The following is an 18305-nucleotide window of genomic DNA, read 5'->3' as shown; positions in this document are numbered from 1 at the left end:
AGTGAAAAACGTGTTACGGCAATCACAACCAAAATTAATGACGTGGAACATAACTGAAACCTAGAACTTTTGACAGAAAATTTTGACCACTGCAATCTTAATTCAACGTGGACTTTGTAGCCAGGGGAGAAAAACAACAAAAATAGATCTGACCTGAATCAGTCAGAAATAACAGAAGAAACTGCACACAATATATAAAGAACTTGGCAATAAACTACACTGCTACAACAATATGATCACACTTTCAAACAACAATCACTGATGTGAGAACCAATCCCTAACCTGTCAATCTAAAATGTCACAAACTAGTGAGGAACTACATATACTCATACTGTTCACTGCTCATAAAGTACCGCCATGCAAAATGTTTGAACTGTGCAGCAGTCTACACAGTTCATCTTTTCTGCACAGTTTATTTGCTTTTTTAAACATTTTGAGGATCTCATAATCTCTTAATTTGACATCCCCAGGTAGCAACTGAAGAATATCTAGAAGTACACATGTCAGGGGGATAAAAAAACACATTACGTGGACCTAGGTAATGAGGGCTGTTAGAAAAACTTCATATACATACAGCATCTAAACGGTAAAATGGACAGAGGAGGCTGTATAAGACTAAGTGCCTCTGGGAGTCTACCTAAATAGTAATATTACGTGTGTTTACAAATACTGATGTTTCATTTAGCATAACGAACTTCGCAACATCAAACTTCAAGCCTCATCCTCACTACAGGTGGGTGTCTCTCACTGTGGGGTCTGAGCACTGCCCTTCCTTTTAATCTTCCACAACTTATCCCTCTCTCCTCTCTGATGAAGGAACTATTAGCTCTGAAAGCCAAGTAGTGTATCACTTTTACTTTTATGTGTGTCTATCAGCAGCACTAAACTTTTCACCTCCTGAAAATAAGTACTGGGCCGAAATTCTCGAAATTCTGTGTCATAATGGTTCAAATGGCTCTGAGCACTATGGGACTTATCGCCTGAGGTCATCAGTCCCCTGGAACATAGAACTACTTAAACCTAACTAACCCAAGGACATCACACACATCCATGCCCGAGGCAGGATTCGAACCTGCGACTGTAGCGGTCACGCATTTCCAGACTGAAGTGCCTAGAACCGCTCGGCCACACCAGCCGGCCAACAACAGTGAGATTTAGATAGAAGTTGTTTCTGGCTGCATGTACTAGGACTTTTGAACATGTTATAGTACTTTCAATTTTATTATTTCTATACTTACTCTAATAGGAGATGAATGAATGAAATATACAATATAACTGTACATATAGTGCAAAAATGAAACTAGAGGGCAACTTGATGTTCACCTATTACTTGAGTACATAAAAATTACTATCAAAAGCACTATACATTAACAATTTTTCCATTGTACTAGTTAATCATATATTGATAGGGGCTCATAAAAGTAAAGAATGAACTGTTATTTAATGATCCAATCTCCTTTCCTCGATACGATGCAAATGTGCATTCATGCTATTTCAGTTCAAACATCTACATTTCCAAATGGCAAATTATATTTGGTACTTACAATTGCTACTAAGATTTCTGGTACTGTATAGTGATTTGGTTTTGGACCATGCCAAAGACTAAGCCACTTCAAACTTTTTCGGACAAAGTGGCACAGCTGTGCACGGTCATTATCCACTTCCAGTATATCTTCACTCAAAGAGTCTCCTGCCAAAAAATAAAAATGATCAAGTTTACTTTAAAAGTTGTTAAAGGAGACAGACCTGAATAATAAACTTCAGCAGTTTCCCATGTGTGCATTACAAATTTTTTGTTCAGTGCTCTTTTCAGTAGCTTTGAAGCAGAACATGAATACACTGAGAAATTATGTATAAATAATTAAAAAGGCCATAGCTCCTAGCTGTGAGTTTTATGCAACCTGTAGGAAAACTTTCACAGAGATGCTCACATGGGAATGTCCTCTACATATGTGGGACCTCTCCTCCCTGAAGAAGTTGGGCTCTTAAAGTTAGGATAACATGTGAACAAATCATTTGAGTTTGTTAGAAACAAAATAGCATTTCATCATCCAAGCAAAGGGCTTTCCAATTCAACTGGTGAAAACAAACTACAAAATATTATCCTGATTTCAGAAAAGGGTATCATGCTTGTCTTCCCTCCTTGAACTGGAATAGTTTTTATACATGTCTCACTTAATATTCATTTTGAGAATGTGTTAAGTTGTTATGATGGATCTGTATCTGTCACAAGTCACCAAAAATATCATGGAAAACTCAGATATCTTTGGCTATGGAGCCACTTAATGTTCTTGATAACTGTCGATATTTTGACAGGTGAACACCCCATTACTTTCAGGGCACAAATGAAATGAGAGTTCACTGTACAAGGTAGCTTAAAACATCTGTGGGTGGGGTATGTCAACTAGATACAAAAGATGTTGTATGCAGGAGGACAACACACTGTGAACAACTACTACCACCACACAATCATACAACTAGTATTGGCATAACTGACTGTGAAATACTAATTAAAAACATGACCAGAGGGAGAGCAGGATTCCATGGAATATTCAGGTAAAAACATCTGTCTAATTAGAAGGCCATTTGCTAATTGAATCTCAACAACTTCTTTACTAACATAATCCCAGTAACTGAATCTTTGTGTTGTTATATTCCATCAGATAACTTTTATCAAGGTAATGTTCTACAATTCCAAATTTGCTTTGTTGTTTTAAGCATGTGTGATGCTTATGCTCTATGCGTCATTTCTCCGCAGTCCTCACGGTCTGACCAATGTATGGCATACCTCAACTATACAGGATATGGTGGACACTCACCTAACAAAAACCAATATCATAATTTACAGTCCTTAAAGGGGCTCTAATCTTGCATGGTGTTAAAAAAACACACTTCACACATGTTTCTTCAGTATATGATCAATCCTGTTAAAAATATGAGCTGAGTAAGGCAAGAAAGCTGTATACTTACATGCCACATGGTTATTCCCATCACTCACTTTATACAAGGTTGGTTGATAGTGCGACATGCATCTGATTGGTCTTTCACAATACCCATTCTGATGAAAGGTAATTTCAAGGTGGACTAACTCAGCTGACAAACTTTCAGTGACAGAGACGACACGCACCCTATGAATGATGTGTAAGTGAAATTTTTGATATTTGGTCCTATGGCACTGAGAATTTGCATAGCTTTTTAGAAGAACATTTCAGTACTTTATACACAATTATTAACTTCGCTATAGAACATGAGAAAGATTGTTTCTTTGGTTTCTCTCGTGTGCTGATCAAGACAAAGGAGTATGAGACATTGAAACATGGCATTTATAAAAAACAAAAGTCACACTGACTTGTATTTTTGGGCTACTAGTTCTTTTATTCTATTTTTTTATTTACACGTCAAGTTCCGTACAACCAAAATTGAGGAGCAAATCTCCAAGGTCATGGAACATGTCAGTACATGAAATTACAACATAAAAGTAATAACAGATAAAAATAAGATATTTATGAACCCAAAAAAGTCAAGCCACAGGTTTAAGTAAATACAATCAACAACATAACATAATAATCAGTTTAATTTTCCAAGGAACTCCTCAATAGAATGGAAGGAGTGACCCATGAGGAATCTCTTCAGCTTTGATTTGAAAGCGTGTGGATTACTGCTAAGATTTTTGAATTCTTGTAGTAGCTTATTAAAAATGGATGCAGTAGTATACTACACACTTTTTTGCAAAAGTGTTAAGGAAGTCCCACCCAAATGCATGTTGGATATCTTCTGAGTATTAACTGAGTGAAAGGTACTTATTCTTGGGAACAAGCTGATATTGTTAACAAGAAACAACAGTAAAGAATATATATAGTGAAAGGCCAATGTCAAATACCAAGTCTAGTGAAAAGGGGTTGACAAAAGGTTCGTGAACTTACACCACTTATTGCCCGAACCGCCTGTTTCTGAGCCAAAAATATCCTTTTAGAATGGGAAGAGTTACCAAAAAATATAATACCATACAAAATAAGCAAATGAAAATATGCAAAGTAGAATAATTTTCACGTCGAATGATCAGTTACTTCAGATTCCATTCGAATAGTAAAAATGGCAGCATTAAGTCTGTCAACAAGATCCTGAATGTGGGCTTTCCAAGACAGCTTACTATCTATCGGAAAACCTAGAAATTTAAACTGTTCAGTTCCACTAATCATATGCCCATTCTGTGGAATTAAAGTGTTGGGTTTTGTTGAATTGTGTGTTAGACACTGTAAAACCTGAGTCTTACTGTGATTTAGTGTTAGTTTATTTTCAACAAGCCATGAACTTACGTCATGAGATGCACTATTTGAAACTGAGCCAATGTTGCACACAACATCCTTTACTACCAAGCTAGTGTAATCAGCAAACAGAAATATTTTAAAATTACCCGTAATACTAGAGGGCATATCATTTATATAAATAAGGAACAGGAGGGGCCCCAATGCTGATCCTTGGGGTAACCCCCCCCCCCTTCCTCTCCATTTGACAGTATCCCACTCAAACCCCACATCACAGCCATTCTCAACACTGCGAATAATGAACTTTTGTTGTCTGTTGTTAAAGTAAGAGGTGAACCAATTGTGAGCTACTCCCCATATTCCGTAATGGTCCAACTTCTGGAGCAATATTTTGCGATCAACGCAATCAAACGCCTTAGTTAAATCAAAAAATATACCAAGTGTTCAAAACCTTTTGTCTAACCCATCCAGTACCTCACAGAGAAAAGAGAATATAGCATTTTCAGTTGTTAAATGACTTCTAAAGCCAAACTGCAGATTTGATAGCAGATTATGTGACATGAAATGATCAATATCCTCACATACACAGCCTTTTCAATAACTTTAGCAAACACTGATGGCATTGAAATAGGTCTAAAATTGTTTAATTTATCCCTTTCTCCCTTTTTATAAAGTGGCTTTACTACTGAGTACTTTAATCATTCAGGAAACTGACCATTCCTAAAGGAAAAATTACAAATATGGCTAAGTACAGGGCTCACATGTGCAGCAGAGTACTTCAATATTCTGCTAGGCACTCCATCATATCCTTGAGAGTCCTTAGTCATCAGAGATTCAATTATTGACTCAGTCTCCCCCTTGTCTGTATCACAGAGGAGTATTTCAGACATCATTCTAGGAAAGGCATTTGCCAAGAGAGTTATACGATTTCCTGTAGAAACTAAATTTTTATTTAGTTCACCAGCAATGCTCAGAAAATGATTCTTAAATACTGTACATATATCTCATCTATCAGTAACAGAAATGTTTTTACTATGAACTGACTTTATATTGTCGACCTTGTGCTGCTGACCAGACACTTTCTTCACAACTGACCATATGGTTTTAATTTTATCCTGTGAATTAGCTATTCTATTTACATACCACATACTCTTTGTCTTCCTAATAACATTTTTAAGCACCTTACAATACTGTTTGTAATGGGCTACTGTAGCTTGACTGTGACTACCTCTAACATTTGGATATAATTCCTGCTTTGTTCTACATGATATCCTTATCCCACTAGTCAGCCACCCAGGCTGCCTTTTACTGCTAGTACCCCATTTAGAATGTTCTAATGGAAAGCCACTCTCACACAGCATGAGAAATGTGTTAAGGAAAGCATTATATTTATCATCTATGTTATCGGCACTATAAGCATCCTGCCACTCTTGTTCCTTAATGAGGTTTAAAAAGCTCTCTATTGCCGTTGGATTAGCTTTCCTACAGTTTGTAGTTATATGTGTCATGTTTGAGTACAAAAGCCTATTAGTGTTAAAATTTGTGCATTATGGTCTGAAAGGCCATTCACCCTTTTACTAACAGAATGCCCATCTAGTAAAGAAGAATGAATAAAAATTTTGTCTATGGCTGTGCTACTGTTCCCCTGAACCCTAGCTGGAAAAAACACTGTCTGCATCAGATCATATGAGTTTAGGAAATCTACCAACATCCTTTTCCTTGCATAATTGTATACAAAATTAATATTGAAGTCGCCACATGTAACTAATTTCTGGCACTTCCTATAAAGTGAATCAAGACCCCTCTCTAGCTTGAGCACAGATGCTCTGAAGTCAGAATTAGGGGACCTAAAAACAAAAACAATTAGAAGATTAGTTTCACTAAAGTCAACCACCTCTGCACAACATTTAAATATCTGTTCAGTGCAGTGCCATGATATGTATATGGACTCAAACGGAACACTGTTTTTTACGTACATGGCCACTCTCCCACTCCGCAAGAAACTCCTTGAAAAACAACCAGCCAATCTGCATCCTGGCAAAGGAAGCCTCTGAATTGTCAAATTATTTAAGTCATGCTCTGATATACCAATAACTTCAGAGTCAACCTCTATAGGCAGTTCACCAACTTGATCTCTAATACCTCTCATATTTTGACAAAATATGCCAATTCCTTCGCTATTTGGAAACATGACATCCTCTGAAGGTGATTCCTTAGTTAGAGGGGCTTCGTTTAAGCTGGTATACCTATCAGCTGACTTCAATTTAAAAAAGGTGCAGCTCCAACACCAACTACTACAGGAATTTTTCCATGAACAATCCCACCACCACCCACTATACTGTCACCTATAAGCTTTGCCACCCTCCTCTTCCCATACCTATTGCGGTATAAGCCATGCCTAGTGAAACCTGATCTACTGATAGACTCAGCTGGCACCACTTCAATGTGACGCATTCCCTGTGTCATCAGTGCCTTCTCCAGACCCACGTTACCACGCCTAACAGCCGCATTAATATGAGGCCAATCATGATGCTGAAACACCACCAACATCATATTCGCCATCCCTATGAAGACTATTCCCTGTTCCACCCGCTACTGACAGCATAAGTCGCCTACGCTGTCAGTCATCTGAGCCAACCCTGCACTAGGCTTCACAATGCTGATGACCTGGTACTCACTCCACAACACTTCCTGCAACTCCTGGACCACACCTCTACCATGTGAACTACCTAGCAGCAGAACCTTCTTCATTCTGTTAGACTCTGCAACTGACTTAGGCCTCCTAACTGCTGAGGACTGCTGCATGTTACCTACACCTACAAGAGGCTCCTCTCCACTCAGCTCTGACAGCTGGTCATATCTATTGCATATATGCAAAGTACAATTGTTTGAATACCTCTTCTTCCTAGTTGCCTTCTTGCAAACTGCCAGTTCCCATTTCACAGCATCCTTCACCCTCCTCAACCAAACCACACCTGAAGGGCACAGATCTTACTCCTGCTCCTCTATCAACTTATTTCCACTATAGATTCTGCGTTTCTAGGAGTGGATCTCGCTAGAGTGCCCACTGGCTCCCCACTTCATTCCCTCCAGTTAAAATACTTTGAACAAATCCCACACTTTAACCCACTAATCACAAACCTACAACAGAGCCCACACTTCTCATTCACGGCAAAATTTTACAGTTACTGAAAAAAACTAAATGTCTACGTTACCTAAGTTCAGTTACACCAGTAGAACTATCTACAGAACTAATAGTAGGGGTCTCAAAATTCTCTCTCTACTAAGAAAGTGATAACTTTTGTTAATACTATTAAACCACAACTAATACCAATACCAATAAAACTTTACAAAATTTATTAGCTAAAGCCAAAAATTCAAGCGGCCACTGAAACACTCAACAAATTTAAAACAGTGAATGAGAAAATTTTACTGAAACATTTCACTAGAAACAACAAGAAACAACAGCTGAAAACAACTGTACGAAAACTCTAAAAAAAAAAAAAAAAAAACAGCGAGTGACTGTTTCTGAAAGCTTTTTAAATCTGTCGGGGAGAGAGAAGGGGATTATCTAGACCAGGCGTGGTCAAAAATTCTGCTCACAAGCTGTGCCCCAGCACAAGTGCCACACTTGCCCCGCTGCCACACTATGGTGCCTGACTGCAAGGAGACAGAGGGACTACATACAACTTGGTTTTACATTTCACATTCCTCAACAACATAGATAAAAAACATAACAAATTTGCAGTATTATTTAATTATTTTTGACGTGCTGAAGATATAATTTATTTTTGATACAAATTGTTGGCATACTGACAGACACAGACAATTTGACAGATTTTCTCTCTTAGGTTGGCACATAATTGCAACTTATTTAGTTTCATTATTCGCCCACATATGTTAATTTAAATATTGTAACACTTTTGCAACCTCATTATGGAGGCACAGAAACTCTAACTCAGGAAAGCAATGTTAATGTTAAAGGTATTTGTCTTTAAAACAGGAATTACCCTGCAAATAAAATAGCTACATCTGCACATGCACGGGGGTGTTTTCAACTGAAACAGCTAAGCGTCACAAAAATAGCTTTAAAACATATGTAAAATTGGCAGTGCCCTGAAAACATTGAGGAAACTATCCTTGTAATTCTTTCAAGGCCACAATGAATGTTTCAAACCTCACATTTTCTTTAACATCAGTGAGCTTGGGGGACTGGACTGTCTTTGTCAGAACGTGTCTCTTTTACAACGTGATTTTCTTTTTAAATGCATTCCGATCAAATAAAGAAGAAGTTATCTTCCATAGTCTTACTGTGGGCAGTGTACAGTCAAGTCCACTTAAAATGCAAAGCCCGCAATCTGTTCTGGATGTTCAATTTTCGTTCCTGCACTCCCTTGTCCTTCATAAATTCAACAATAGCAAGTTTTAAATAAAAAAAAATCATTCGAGGCGTTCTCCTTGAATTAACCAATGTATTTTGAAGTGATATATGAAGTCTCCACACTCTTCATTCAGTTTCACTGAAAACTGTTGCAACTGACAATGGAAAATGCGTGCAACTTCAGAAATTTTACTGTTCATGGCACCAATTTCTTCACTTGCTCCTTGGCTACAAATTTAACACAAAGTACTTCTTGATGTACAGAACAATGAATCCTGTCTATCAATCATTGCAATTTTCTGCTCTTACATAGTCAACTAAATCTTTAGATTCTTTCTGCATGGCTTTGCAATGTCGCTTCGAGCTAATATGCAGTACCTGTTGCTCATTCAAATTGAGAATTCTCATCCCTCTCTTCTGTCATTACCATTCATTTTTAAAGGATTGTGATGGCAGATCTATGACTGGCCATTTTTGTGCAAACAGCCACTGGACCTATTAACATCCTCCACACTATGAACAAATGACGAAGGGTAAACAGTGCTGATGCCACAATCCTGCTGAACTGAGGTGAGTTATGTTAACCAAAAAATGCCACAATGGAATGCTAAATGGAATGTCACACTGTTCGAGTATTTCTGAGAAGGACTGAGGAAAGCCGAGTGACAGGCTGGGACTTGGCCTGCACATGTGAAGTTTGACACACCATGGCCAGCCCTGATCTAGATGGAATGGACTGTACTCATCTGGGTAACCAGCAATATCTATGTTTCCTTGATGGCTGACAATAACATTTTTCTTAAATGAACTAAATAATAGTAACCTTGTCACAAACATGCTTAACTATGAAACAAGAAATAATAATTCAATGAAATTATCATTAAAAATGCAGAATAAATAATTGTGTGGCTAGTATTGCTACTTTTACTTTCATGGCTTCAATATAATAGTTGGAGTGAGGTCTGTCTTTTTAGTTAATATGATTTTCTATCTCACATATGTTATGGATACAGAAAAAAATTAGTTTCGGATAAGAAACTGGAGATGAGATCTCTTTCTGTATAACACAGAGAAAATTCTGGGTATAAATGGTAGTGAAGACAAATTATATCTTCGTATTTTTTTCATTGACATAATCCCATCTAATAGATTTGGCAAATGTATAGTATTTAAATTTGCTACCAGATACCCTTTGTGTTGCCACAGTTGTCAGTTATTTGAAGGAAAGAAATTGTGCGTGCCACATGTCTGTGAATAGTGTAAACTTTGTTTTGTGTGCTATTGTATTTTAACCATTTGTGTATCATATTGTCTGAAGAGGAAATTGGGGACCAGATCAGCATTTGCCTAAATGACCAAGGGAACCACCTAAAACCACACTTAGGCAGCCTAGTGCACTGACCACTGTTGTTAATCCACCACGCATATTCCATCTGCGTCTGGCTCACCTTTGTGTCTCACAAGCAGAAGGGTTATGCTACACAGCAACAAATTATATCAGTGTTTGAGGACAAATTACATCAAAGATTAATTCTAAAGACAACAACTCACACAGTTAAAACCATCTTACCTCCATCTGCTATATTGTACACTGAAAGGATGTCCACATCCCTGGGATCATCATTCCAGCCATCATCATCTTCATCATTTGCATATATGAACTCTAGTACTCTCTTTGGTTCACACAATGTCGGCTTCATACACAGTCTTTTCAAATTCTGTAGAAGATTGTCTTTGTTAATCTGTGTTTCAGATCTCTTCTTCTTACTTTTATACATCTTTTTTGCATCAGCTTTAAATATTTTATTTTCATTTGTCTTGAACTCCAAAGCTGGGTTATTTTTTGGTCTGATTAATGGAGTATAATCCTTGTTGACTGAAGTAGTTTCTTTCTTTGTGATTTCTGTTACAGCTATATTTTTTGTATCAGTGGTGGTGTCACCTTTATTTTTGTCAAGACTCATTTTATTTTTCTTAACTTTACATCCACGTTCAGGTTTACTGTTAATCACAGCACTAGCATCCTTTTCTGCACTACTTTTCGGGAAAGTTTTCTGTTTCCTACTCAATTTATAGCACATGCTGTCACTTGCAGAAATCTTAACATATTTCTTTTCACATCCATCCTGAACTAATTTTATTTTTGGGTAGGGAACATAACCATGTCTCCTTGCATAAATCACAATCTCTTTGCATGTCCAGGATTTTTCAGATGAATCACACCCAAACAGTGCATTTTTTATCATCTTCGATCGGTAATACTGAAAACGTAAGAAAATACCAATATTAAGCACCAGAACAGAAATTTATATATTTTAAAATCTTGGAAATCAACTGACACTTATTTTTAAAACAGTTTTTTTACAGTCAATAAATATTCTATGTTTAAACGAAAAATTATGTCTGTTTATAACAGAATATTTGTTTGGTACGAAAACCCTACATAATTATTGTTTGCAGAATTCCATGATTGATATAATATTTTTTTTCTTTTCTTCAATTAGACATGTTTAGTCATACAATTACCAGTTTCAACTGCAATCAACAGTCTTCATCAGATCCATTGTTACAACATAAAAAGTCTCGTAACACTGATATGTGTGTGTTGTTATACTCAACTGTGTACGTGTTAGTGTCAGGAAGCTCCTTGTGCTGCAACACAATGTGTGCACTGCCTGACAATAAAGGTAAGTACTCGGAAGACATGGTTGGATGTCAATGTAACTTCAAACAAGTACACACTATCGACCAGGTAAGTAACTGACAGAGTTGCAATTCTTTGTGATACGTAGAATGACCAACAGTGCGTGTTGTTTTTGTTTAGTATTGTTACCTCACCTGATATGGTATATAAGGGGTGAGAACAACGTTAGATGTTGAGTGATCGCTGTTAAAGGCATGGATATGCCGTGTATTCACGAGAGACTGTGTCATCAGCATCTAACAGAGTTTTAAAGGGTCCCTCATTGTGGGGGGTCTCCATTTGGCCTGCTAGTCAATTTGTGCAATATCCAGAATTGTGGGGCATTCCAGTGTGACAATGGACCCTTGCTGGACCACATGGGAATGTGAGGCAGACATACTCATCATCAAGGTTCCGGTTGGCTACATCTGACCACCACAACGCAGAACTGCCGCACTGTGTGCCAAGCTATCATAACCCTTTTACATCTGCGTCTACCATTCAAGAACAAGTAATGGACTCTTTGCAACATTCTGTGCTATCCCGCACCATTGGTCAGAAAGTAGCAGCAACTGGACTAGAGATTTACTGTACCATGAGTAGGAAGCTGTTAACATCACAACATAAATGGGTACTTCTGGAGTGGTGCTATGACCATTAAGCACGAACTGCTGATGAATGGCATCACATTGTGTTCAACGGTGAATCGCAATTCGAGCTAACCCAGATGACCATCATCAGTGAGTATGGCTGCAACCTGGCCACAGCTCCCATTCTTCCAACACTTTTGGAGAGGTACAGTGGTGTTACTCCCGGCGACATGGTGTGAGCAGCAGTCATGTATGGCTCAGGTCACAGCTGGCAGCGATTGAGAGAACTCACATTGCACAACAATATGTCATGGACTTCCTGTGTCATCTTGTGTTACCTCAGTATCATGGTGTCATTTTTCAACAGGACAGTGTGTGTCCACTAATGTGTCACTTTGAACTGTCTGAATGGTGTTGAGATACTCCCATGGCCAGCAAGATTCCCAGATCTGTTGACGTTAGAGTGTGTGAGACCAATTTGGATGTCAACTCTGTATAGTGCCTTTATCCAGTATATCAAGGACCAGTTACAACAGCTGTAGGCCAGCTTCCCTGAGGAGAGGATACAATGGTTTTATGACACCCTTCCAAACCAAATCAGTGCACGCATCCAGGACAGAGGTGGTGCCATGTCACAATGCTTAAGTGGGCTCGTATTGGTAACTTCTTTGTAAATCTGACTTTATTTTGTTATCACTGAAATAATGTCACATACCCTCTCATCCCATGAAGTTTCACTTCAAACCTCCTCCCCTTCTGGGTGCTTCACTCTTTTTCAGGCAGTGTAGATGACTGTTGATTACAGTTGAAAGAGAAAACTGTATGAATAAAACCTGTGATTATGTGATGTTCAATACAAGAAAAAAGAATAAATAAATTTTTTTTAACAGTTTAGTTACTACCTTTTCCACAACAAAGACTCACATTTTCATACATTACAGCAGCAAGTAGTTGATACTGTAGTCTGAGTATCATATGCAATGTTAAGGAACAGTTATAAAGAAAATTTCATCCTCCTAGAGGAAATAATTTCTCTTATAAGATAAAATGCTGCAATAGCAATTTCTTAATGCAAATGACCCATGCCTTATTTTCTACTTGAAGTCACACAATATTTAATACCATGACTGGTACAGTCTCACGTAAATATCAATATAACTTATTTCACTATTGCTATTTCACCCACTTTCACCGGCTGAAACAAAATAAATGTGTATATAACTTATGCACTTCTCTTTTATACTTCTATGATAACTAAGATACACAAATATTTTGCAGCTTAATTCTGTACATACTCATGTACAGTTGTCTAGAGGCAAAAATACACTGTTTCTGAAGAATATTGGTACTTGTAAAGTGTGCTACTAGAAAACATAAACAGAAAATTTGGAAAAAAACAGCAACTACATACTGTTTAGTGCAAATAATAAAATAATGGACATTAAGAAAAGCTTAAAGCAGTTTAATTACTTTGAATAGCAAACCCTCAACAAATTAGGTTGCATTTTCAATATTACTCACTAATCAGGGTGACCCCAAACTCTAACTATATGCTTCTGGTTGTCACTTGGGTTACCAAACAGCTACATGAAAAAGTGCTACTATAGTTCTACGAAAGTTCTATGGTCATACAACAAGAATCAATTTGATGACCATTGTTATGCTTGTTCAGTATTAGTTCAACTAGGTGGTCGTCAGCCCTTTAAGATTGTTACCATACATGATTATGAGCACAAATAAAAAATCAAAACTCAACAAATACTACAACATCTTCTTGAAAATACTTTCTGATACAAATATTGAACCATTTTGTAGTATCTTTCAGACAGGATAATCTGCTGTGCTCTCAACAGGTTGGGGTGCTAGATGCGAAAATGCAGTAAAACTGCTGTAAGTTGTGGTAATTACGAGTGGCTGCATTGGTTCACTATCAGTTGCTGGAGTAAGAATTCGTCAGAACAAAGTCCTTCACATCTGGTTAAACCTAATACAACTAGGATATTTACATCTGTTGCTTCAGCATTCATTTTTCTATTTGGCATGACACCCACCTAACAACTGAGAGGCTTTTACAGAGTTGTACGATGTCCTTTAAATCCATGCAAAAAACCTAAGGTAATAGCTCTTAGTAACACACAAGGTTCTGCTTTGCAGTCACCAAGGTATCCCAAATGACTCTGTACACAGTCAAAACTATGTAAGTTCCCTATGGTACAATTATTATAAAATAGTGTGTAGGCTTACATGTTGTGACCAGACAACTTTCCTTTCCATTCCTTTTCTTTACATTGGAGATAAGATGCAGATTATAGATCTGGGGACAATCTTCTATCAGGTCTACTTGATCAGGAGCCCAAATATTGGAGTAGTACTCTAAAATAGATTTACACTACCAATCTGTTTAACGGATTCACTATACTTTCTCATAATCCTCCCACCAAATCAAATTCATCCCACCCACCATCTTTCCTCTAAATGATATCACATCAGTTCACTGTATTATACCTATGTTTTCACATCAGTTCACTGTATTATACTCCCCTAAATGATATCACATCAGTTCACTGTATTATACCTATGTTTTCACATCAGTTCATTGTATTATACCTATGTATTTAGGTACACAAAAAATGTTCAAACACCAACAAACAGCATTCAGACATGTTCTCTAGGAAAATTTTATTGGCTTTGTGGGCTCAGACTATGTTGTTACTCTCTTATGAAAAAATTGTATCTGGAGCTATAAAACAAGTTCCATGATACTTATTAAATTAAGATTAAGTGAAGAAAATATTACTGCAAATTAAAATGAAAGTAGATGGACTATAAAAACACCCTAAAGTAAGCCATGTAGCAAAACAGTACAATCTGCATTTTGTCAAATAGTAGCTCAAGCTGACTGATCCAAAAAATCCTCTTTATTAACTCCAGAAATGATTGAATCTGTTAGCAGTTAAGTAAGTGCTGTATTTAGCGCAATGGGTATAATAGAGTAGTAGTTAAGAAGGAACACTAAGCATTACATAAGTCGTATTCCATGGCTCATGTGCAGAGGGGTCTCTGGAATGTGAAAAGAAGTCAAAGATATACATTTTATTTACTTCAAGCGCAATGCAATTCAATTAATTAAAATTACAAAAGATTATTTTTACAGTAATAATACTAATTATAAAGTATCACAAAACATTAATTTCAAAAGTTTCTGCTAAGTATTTACTGAGAACAATTCACAGAGGCATGCTGCCTACACCATGAAATTATCATCATCTAGGAATGGATGGAAAGGTGTAATTTTTAATCACAAAATTTAACATTTCTTTATGTCTGACAGATCAGTAATTAGTTTGAAGAGAAGTTTAAAAGAGTTACAGACAAACTTTATGTGTTCAACACATTTTTAAAAACACTCTATTTGTTTTGCCTCTGTAGTGAAAACATTGAGAGAAATAATGACAATCTTTATTAACAGTTACCAAGAAATATTGGGCAGAATGTGAAGTAGGCCGCATGTGTAATTCAGCCCCAGGTAGCTGCCCGAACCTAAGGTACTCAGTGTAGGTAGTCATATTGGGCTATCACAAGTTGGCACTAAACACGACGTGTAGCAAGATTGCCTGGAGTAAAATGGAAGGAAGAAAGATCAATTTTTGTTACCCAGCAAATCATGCCTGTATTTATCTTAAGTGGTTTACAGATCTCATGAAAAATCTAAATCTGGATGGCCAATTGGGGATATGAACCATGCTCTTCCCAAATGTAATGCCATTGCTTTAACTACTGCATGACCTAGCACTCAAAGTGATAACAAGTATGCAAAGAATACAAATTAATAAAAGAAACAGCTATTTCTTTTCGAAAAATTCCTTCTAGGAGGGATCCATGTTAAATTTGATTCAAAAATAAATTCAAGAACATAAAGTGCTGAATAGAACACAGAAAATGATAATGAGAAATTCAAGCAATCACTGCACAAAAAGCCATTAAGCAGAGTTGAATAATTAAAACAATACTGAAAAGAGGAAAAAACTCTCAATCTGTTGAGCAACAATGATGTATGCCTGCTTTCTTTGCCTCTACCTCAGAGATGAATTGGCAGCATCTTAAGTCGACCAAACAAATGGAAATCTAAGAAGGCGAGATCAGGAGTGAATGTAGGATGCCCCAAAACCTTGAAATGAATATCATGAAGAAGTTTGAACGACACAGACAGAAATATATGGACGCACATTGATATGCAAAAAAAGAACACCTTTTGATAATATACCTTGAATTTGTTTTGAACAGAAGGCTTCAATTCATTACAAAGTATATCACTACAACAGTGACTGTTTACTGTGCGCCAGTTTCTAAGTAGAATTACAGAACTGGCTCTTTGTGCACCCCAAAAAACTGAATGCATCACTTTTCCTGCATAGGGTTAGCTCTCAAATTTCTTTTTGGTTGGAGATCCAGGATGTTTCCATTTTATGTGTTAACACTTGCACTCTGGTTCAAAATAGTGAACCCGTGTTTCACCTCCGATGATAATTCATTAAAAAAAGAAAAATATTTCACCTTCATTACAAAGATGGTCCAGTAGCTGCTGACAGATTTTTACACAATTGCATTTGAGCTCTTCATTAAGTTGTTTTGGGATCCAATTTGCACAGACTTTTAAAACATTTAGCACATTATGAATGACATCACAAGCAGAATCATTACTAATATGCTTTTGGTTTGGCACTTCATCAATATTCACTTGTTAGTTATTAAAAATCAGGTTATGGACATGCTCAGTGTTAGTATCAGCAGTGGATGTGTTGTGACTCGCCGATCTTTCAAAGTGCCGCCGCGCAGTTACGCGTGTCCTCTACATGCGGCGCTGTCTGCCAGCCATGCAGCAGAAGTGCCACCTAAGCGGCCAGCCAGCCAGCGACTGCTAGACTCGGACTCAGTTATGATTTGACTGTTAAAGCGTACACACGTCTTACTCTGTTTACTTGATCTGTGACTTTCATGTATTGCGTCTTCCTTGAAATATATTTGTTCTACTTGAAGTTACAACAGGATGTGACTGAACGATCTGCTCTTTCTTCATGCTTCATGGTTGTTTGGCCATTTTTGAATTGTTCAATCTACTGGCAAGCACTTCATCATGTTAAAATGAAAGATGACTCCACTGTTTGGTCCCCTCTCCCAAATCAACCAACCATGATAAAGCATTGGACCCATATTGTGCTGAACGTCGTTTATGGATTTCAGCTCCTGATACACCTTCAGACCACAAGAAAACAGGTCGCAGAATTTTTTTTTTTTTTTCTTTTTCAAAAGTACAGCAATGTTTACCTCATGAGAGCAGAAAGCAAACTGTTGTGACAATGTTTCCAGAACGAAATTTTCACTCTGCAGTGGACTGTGCACTGATACAAAACTTTCTTGACACTTGCTCACGAAAGGCAAAGGTCCTGAGCTCGAGTCTCGGTCTGGCATACAGTTTTAACCCTGCTGTTCTGTTCGGGTCTATATGACCCGAAACGAATATGAACGTTATTTTACATTATGTAAATACCAATATATATTTATGAAACTTTGTGACTTTGTCTGAAAATGGATGAGCAGCATGTGTTTTAAAAGGTTTTAAAAAAGTTTAAGAAGTTTGGGCTTCAACTGTAATAGTTGCATATGTAATGTTCGGGTCATAATGACCCGACACAAATATGTTTAGTGTAACTCGTATTTATTTCTAAAATCTGGAAATGGCGAAAATTATTTTTGTTGTGTTGTGTGGGAATAGTGACTGCATCATTCCAACTTACTCTCAACAATCACCTAAAGCTCCATGCGTTCACAACAATGGGCTTGTTTGTTGCTTTCCCCAGGAAATAATAATTGGCAGTTCTCAATAATTGGAATGCTTTGTTTCTGCCCAGTTTGACTTGTGACACCATGGCGATGAGACCATTGAATGATCGTGAGTTGGAAGAAATAGTAAATGCCTCACCAGATGAAGGATCACTTTCTGAGTTTGAAGATCACATCAGCAATGCATCTGAAAGCGAGTGTTCCGATGACAGTTACGACAGTCCACAGCCCATACAAAATAGTGTAGAGACTTTTCTTTCTAAAAATGGGAATATAGAATGGCAGTTGCATCCACCAGCACAACATGGTCGCCTACCAGCTTCGAACATCATCAAGAGTACCCCAGGAGTTACCAGGTATGCAGTCAGCAGAATATCTGATGTAAAATGTTCATTTGAAGCAGTATTTCACACAGCGCTTCAAAATGAAATAATAGAGATGACAAATATTGAAGGGCAGCGAGTTTATGGTGAACAGTGGACAGATATTGATGGTTCTGTTTTCCATGCATACTTAGGACTCTTACTCCTAGCGGGTGTATATCG

At 37.3% G+C, this 18305-nt stretch overlaps 1 protein-coding gene across 2 annotated transcripts in view; it reads right to left on the bottom strand.

The window, feature by feature from the left end:
* The window catches only part of LOC124556623, a 121427-nt gene that overhangs the window by 10403 nt on the left and 92719 nt on the right, over positions 1–18305 (bottom strand). For both annotated transcript variants that reach the window (XM_047130593.1, XM_047130592.1), the window contains exons 9-10: positions 10217–10907; positions 1545–1690 (exon numbers count right to left, since the gene is read on the bottom strand). In XM_047130593.1, the coding sequence (XP_046986549.1) occupies positions 1545–1690; positions 10217–10907 (837 nt within the window). The remainder of the gene's footprint in view (positions 1–1544; positions 1691–10216; positions 10908–18305) is intronic.

Source organism: Schistocerca americana, chromosome X (genome assembly GCF_021461395.2).
Source record: "Schistocerca americana isolate TAMUIC-IGC-003095 chromosome X, iqSchAmer2.1, whole genome shotgun sequence".
Lineage (NCBI taxonomy): Eukaryota > Metazoa > Arthropoda > Insecta > Orthoptera > Acrididae > Schistocerca > Schistocerca americana.
This window is presented reverse-complemented; position numbering and strand designations above follow the sequence as displayed.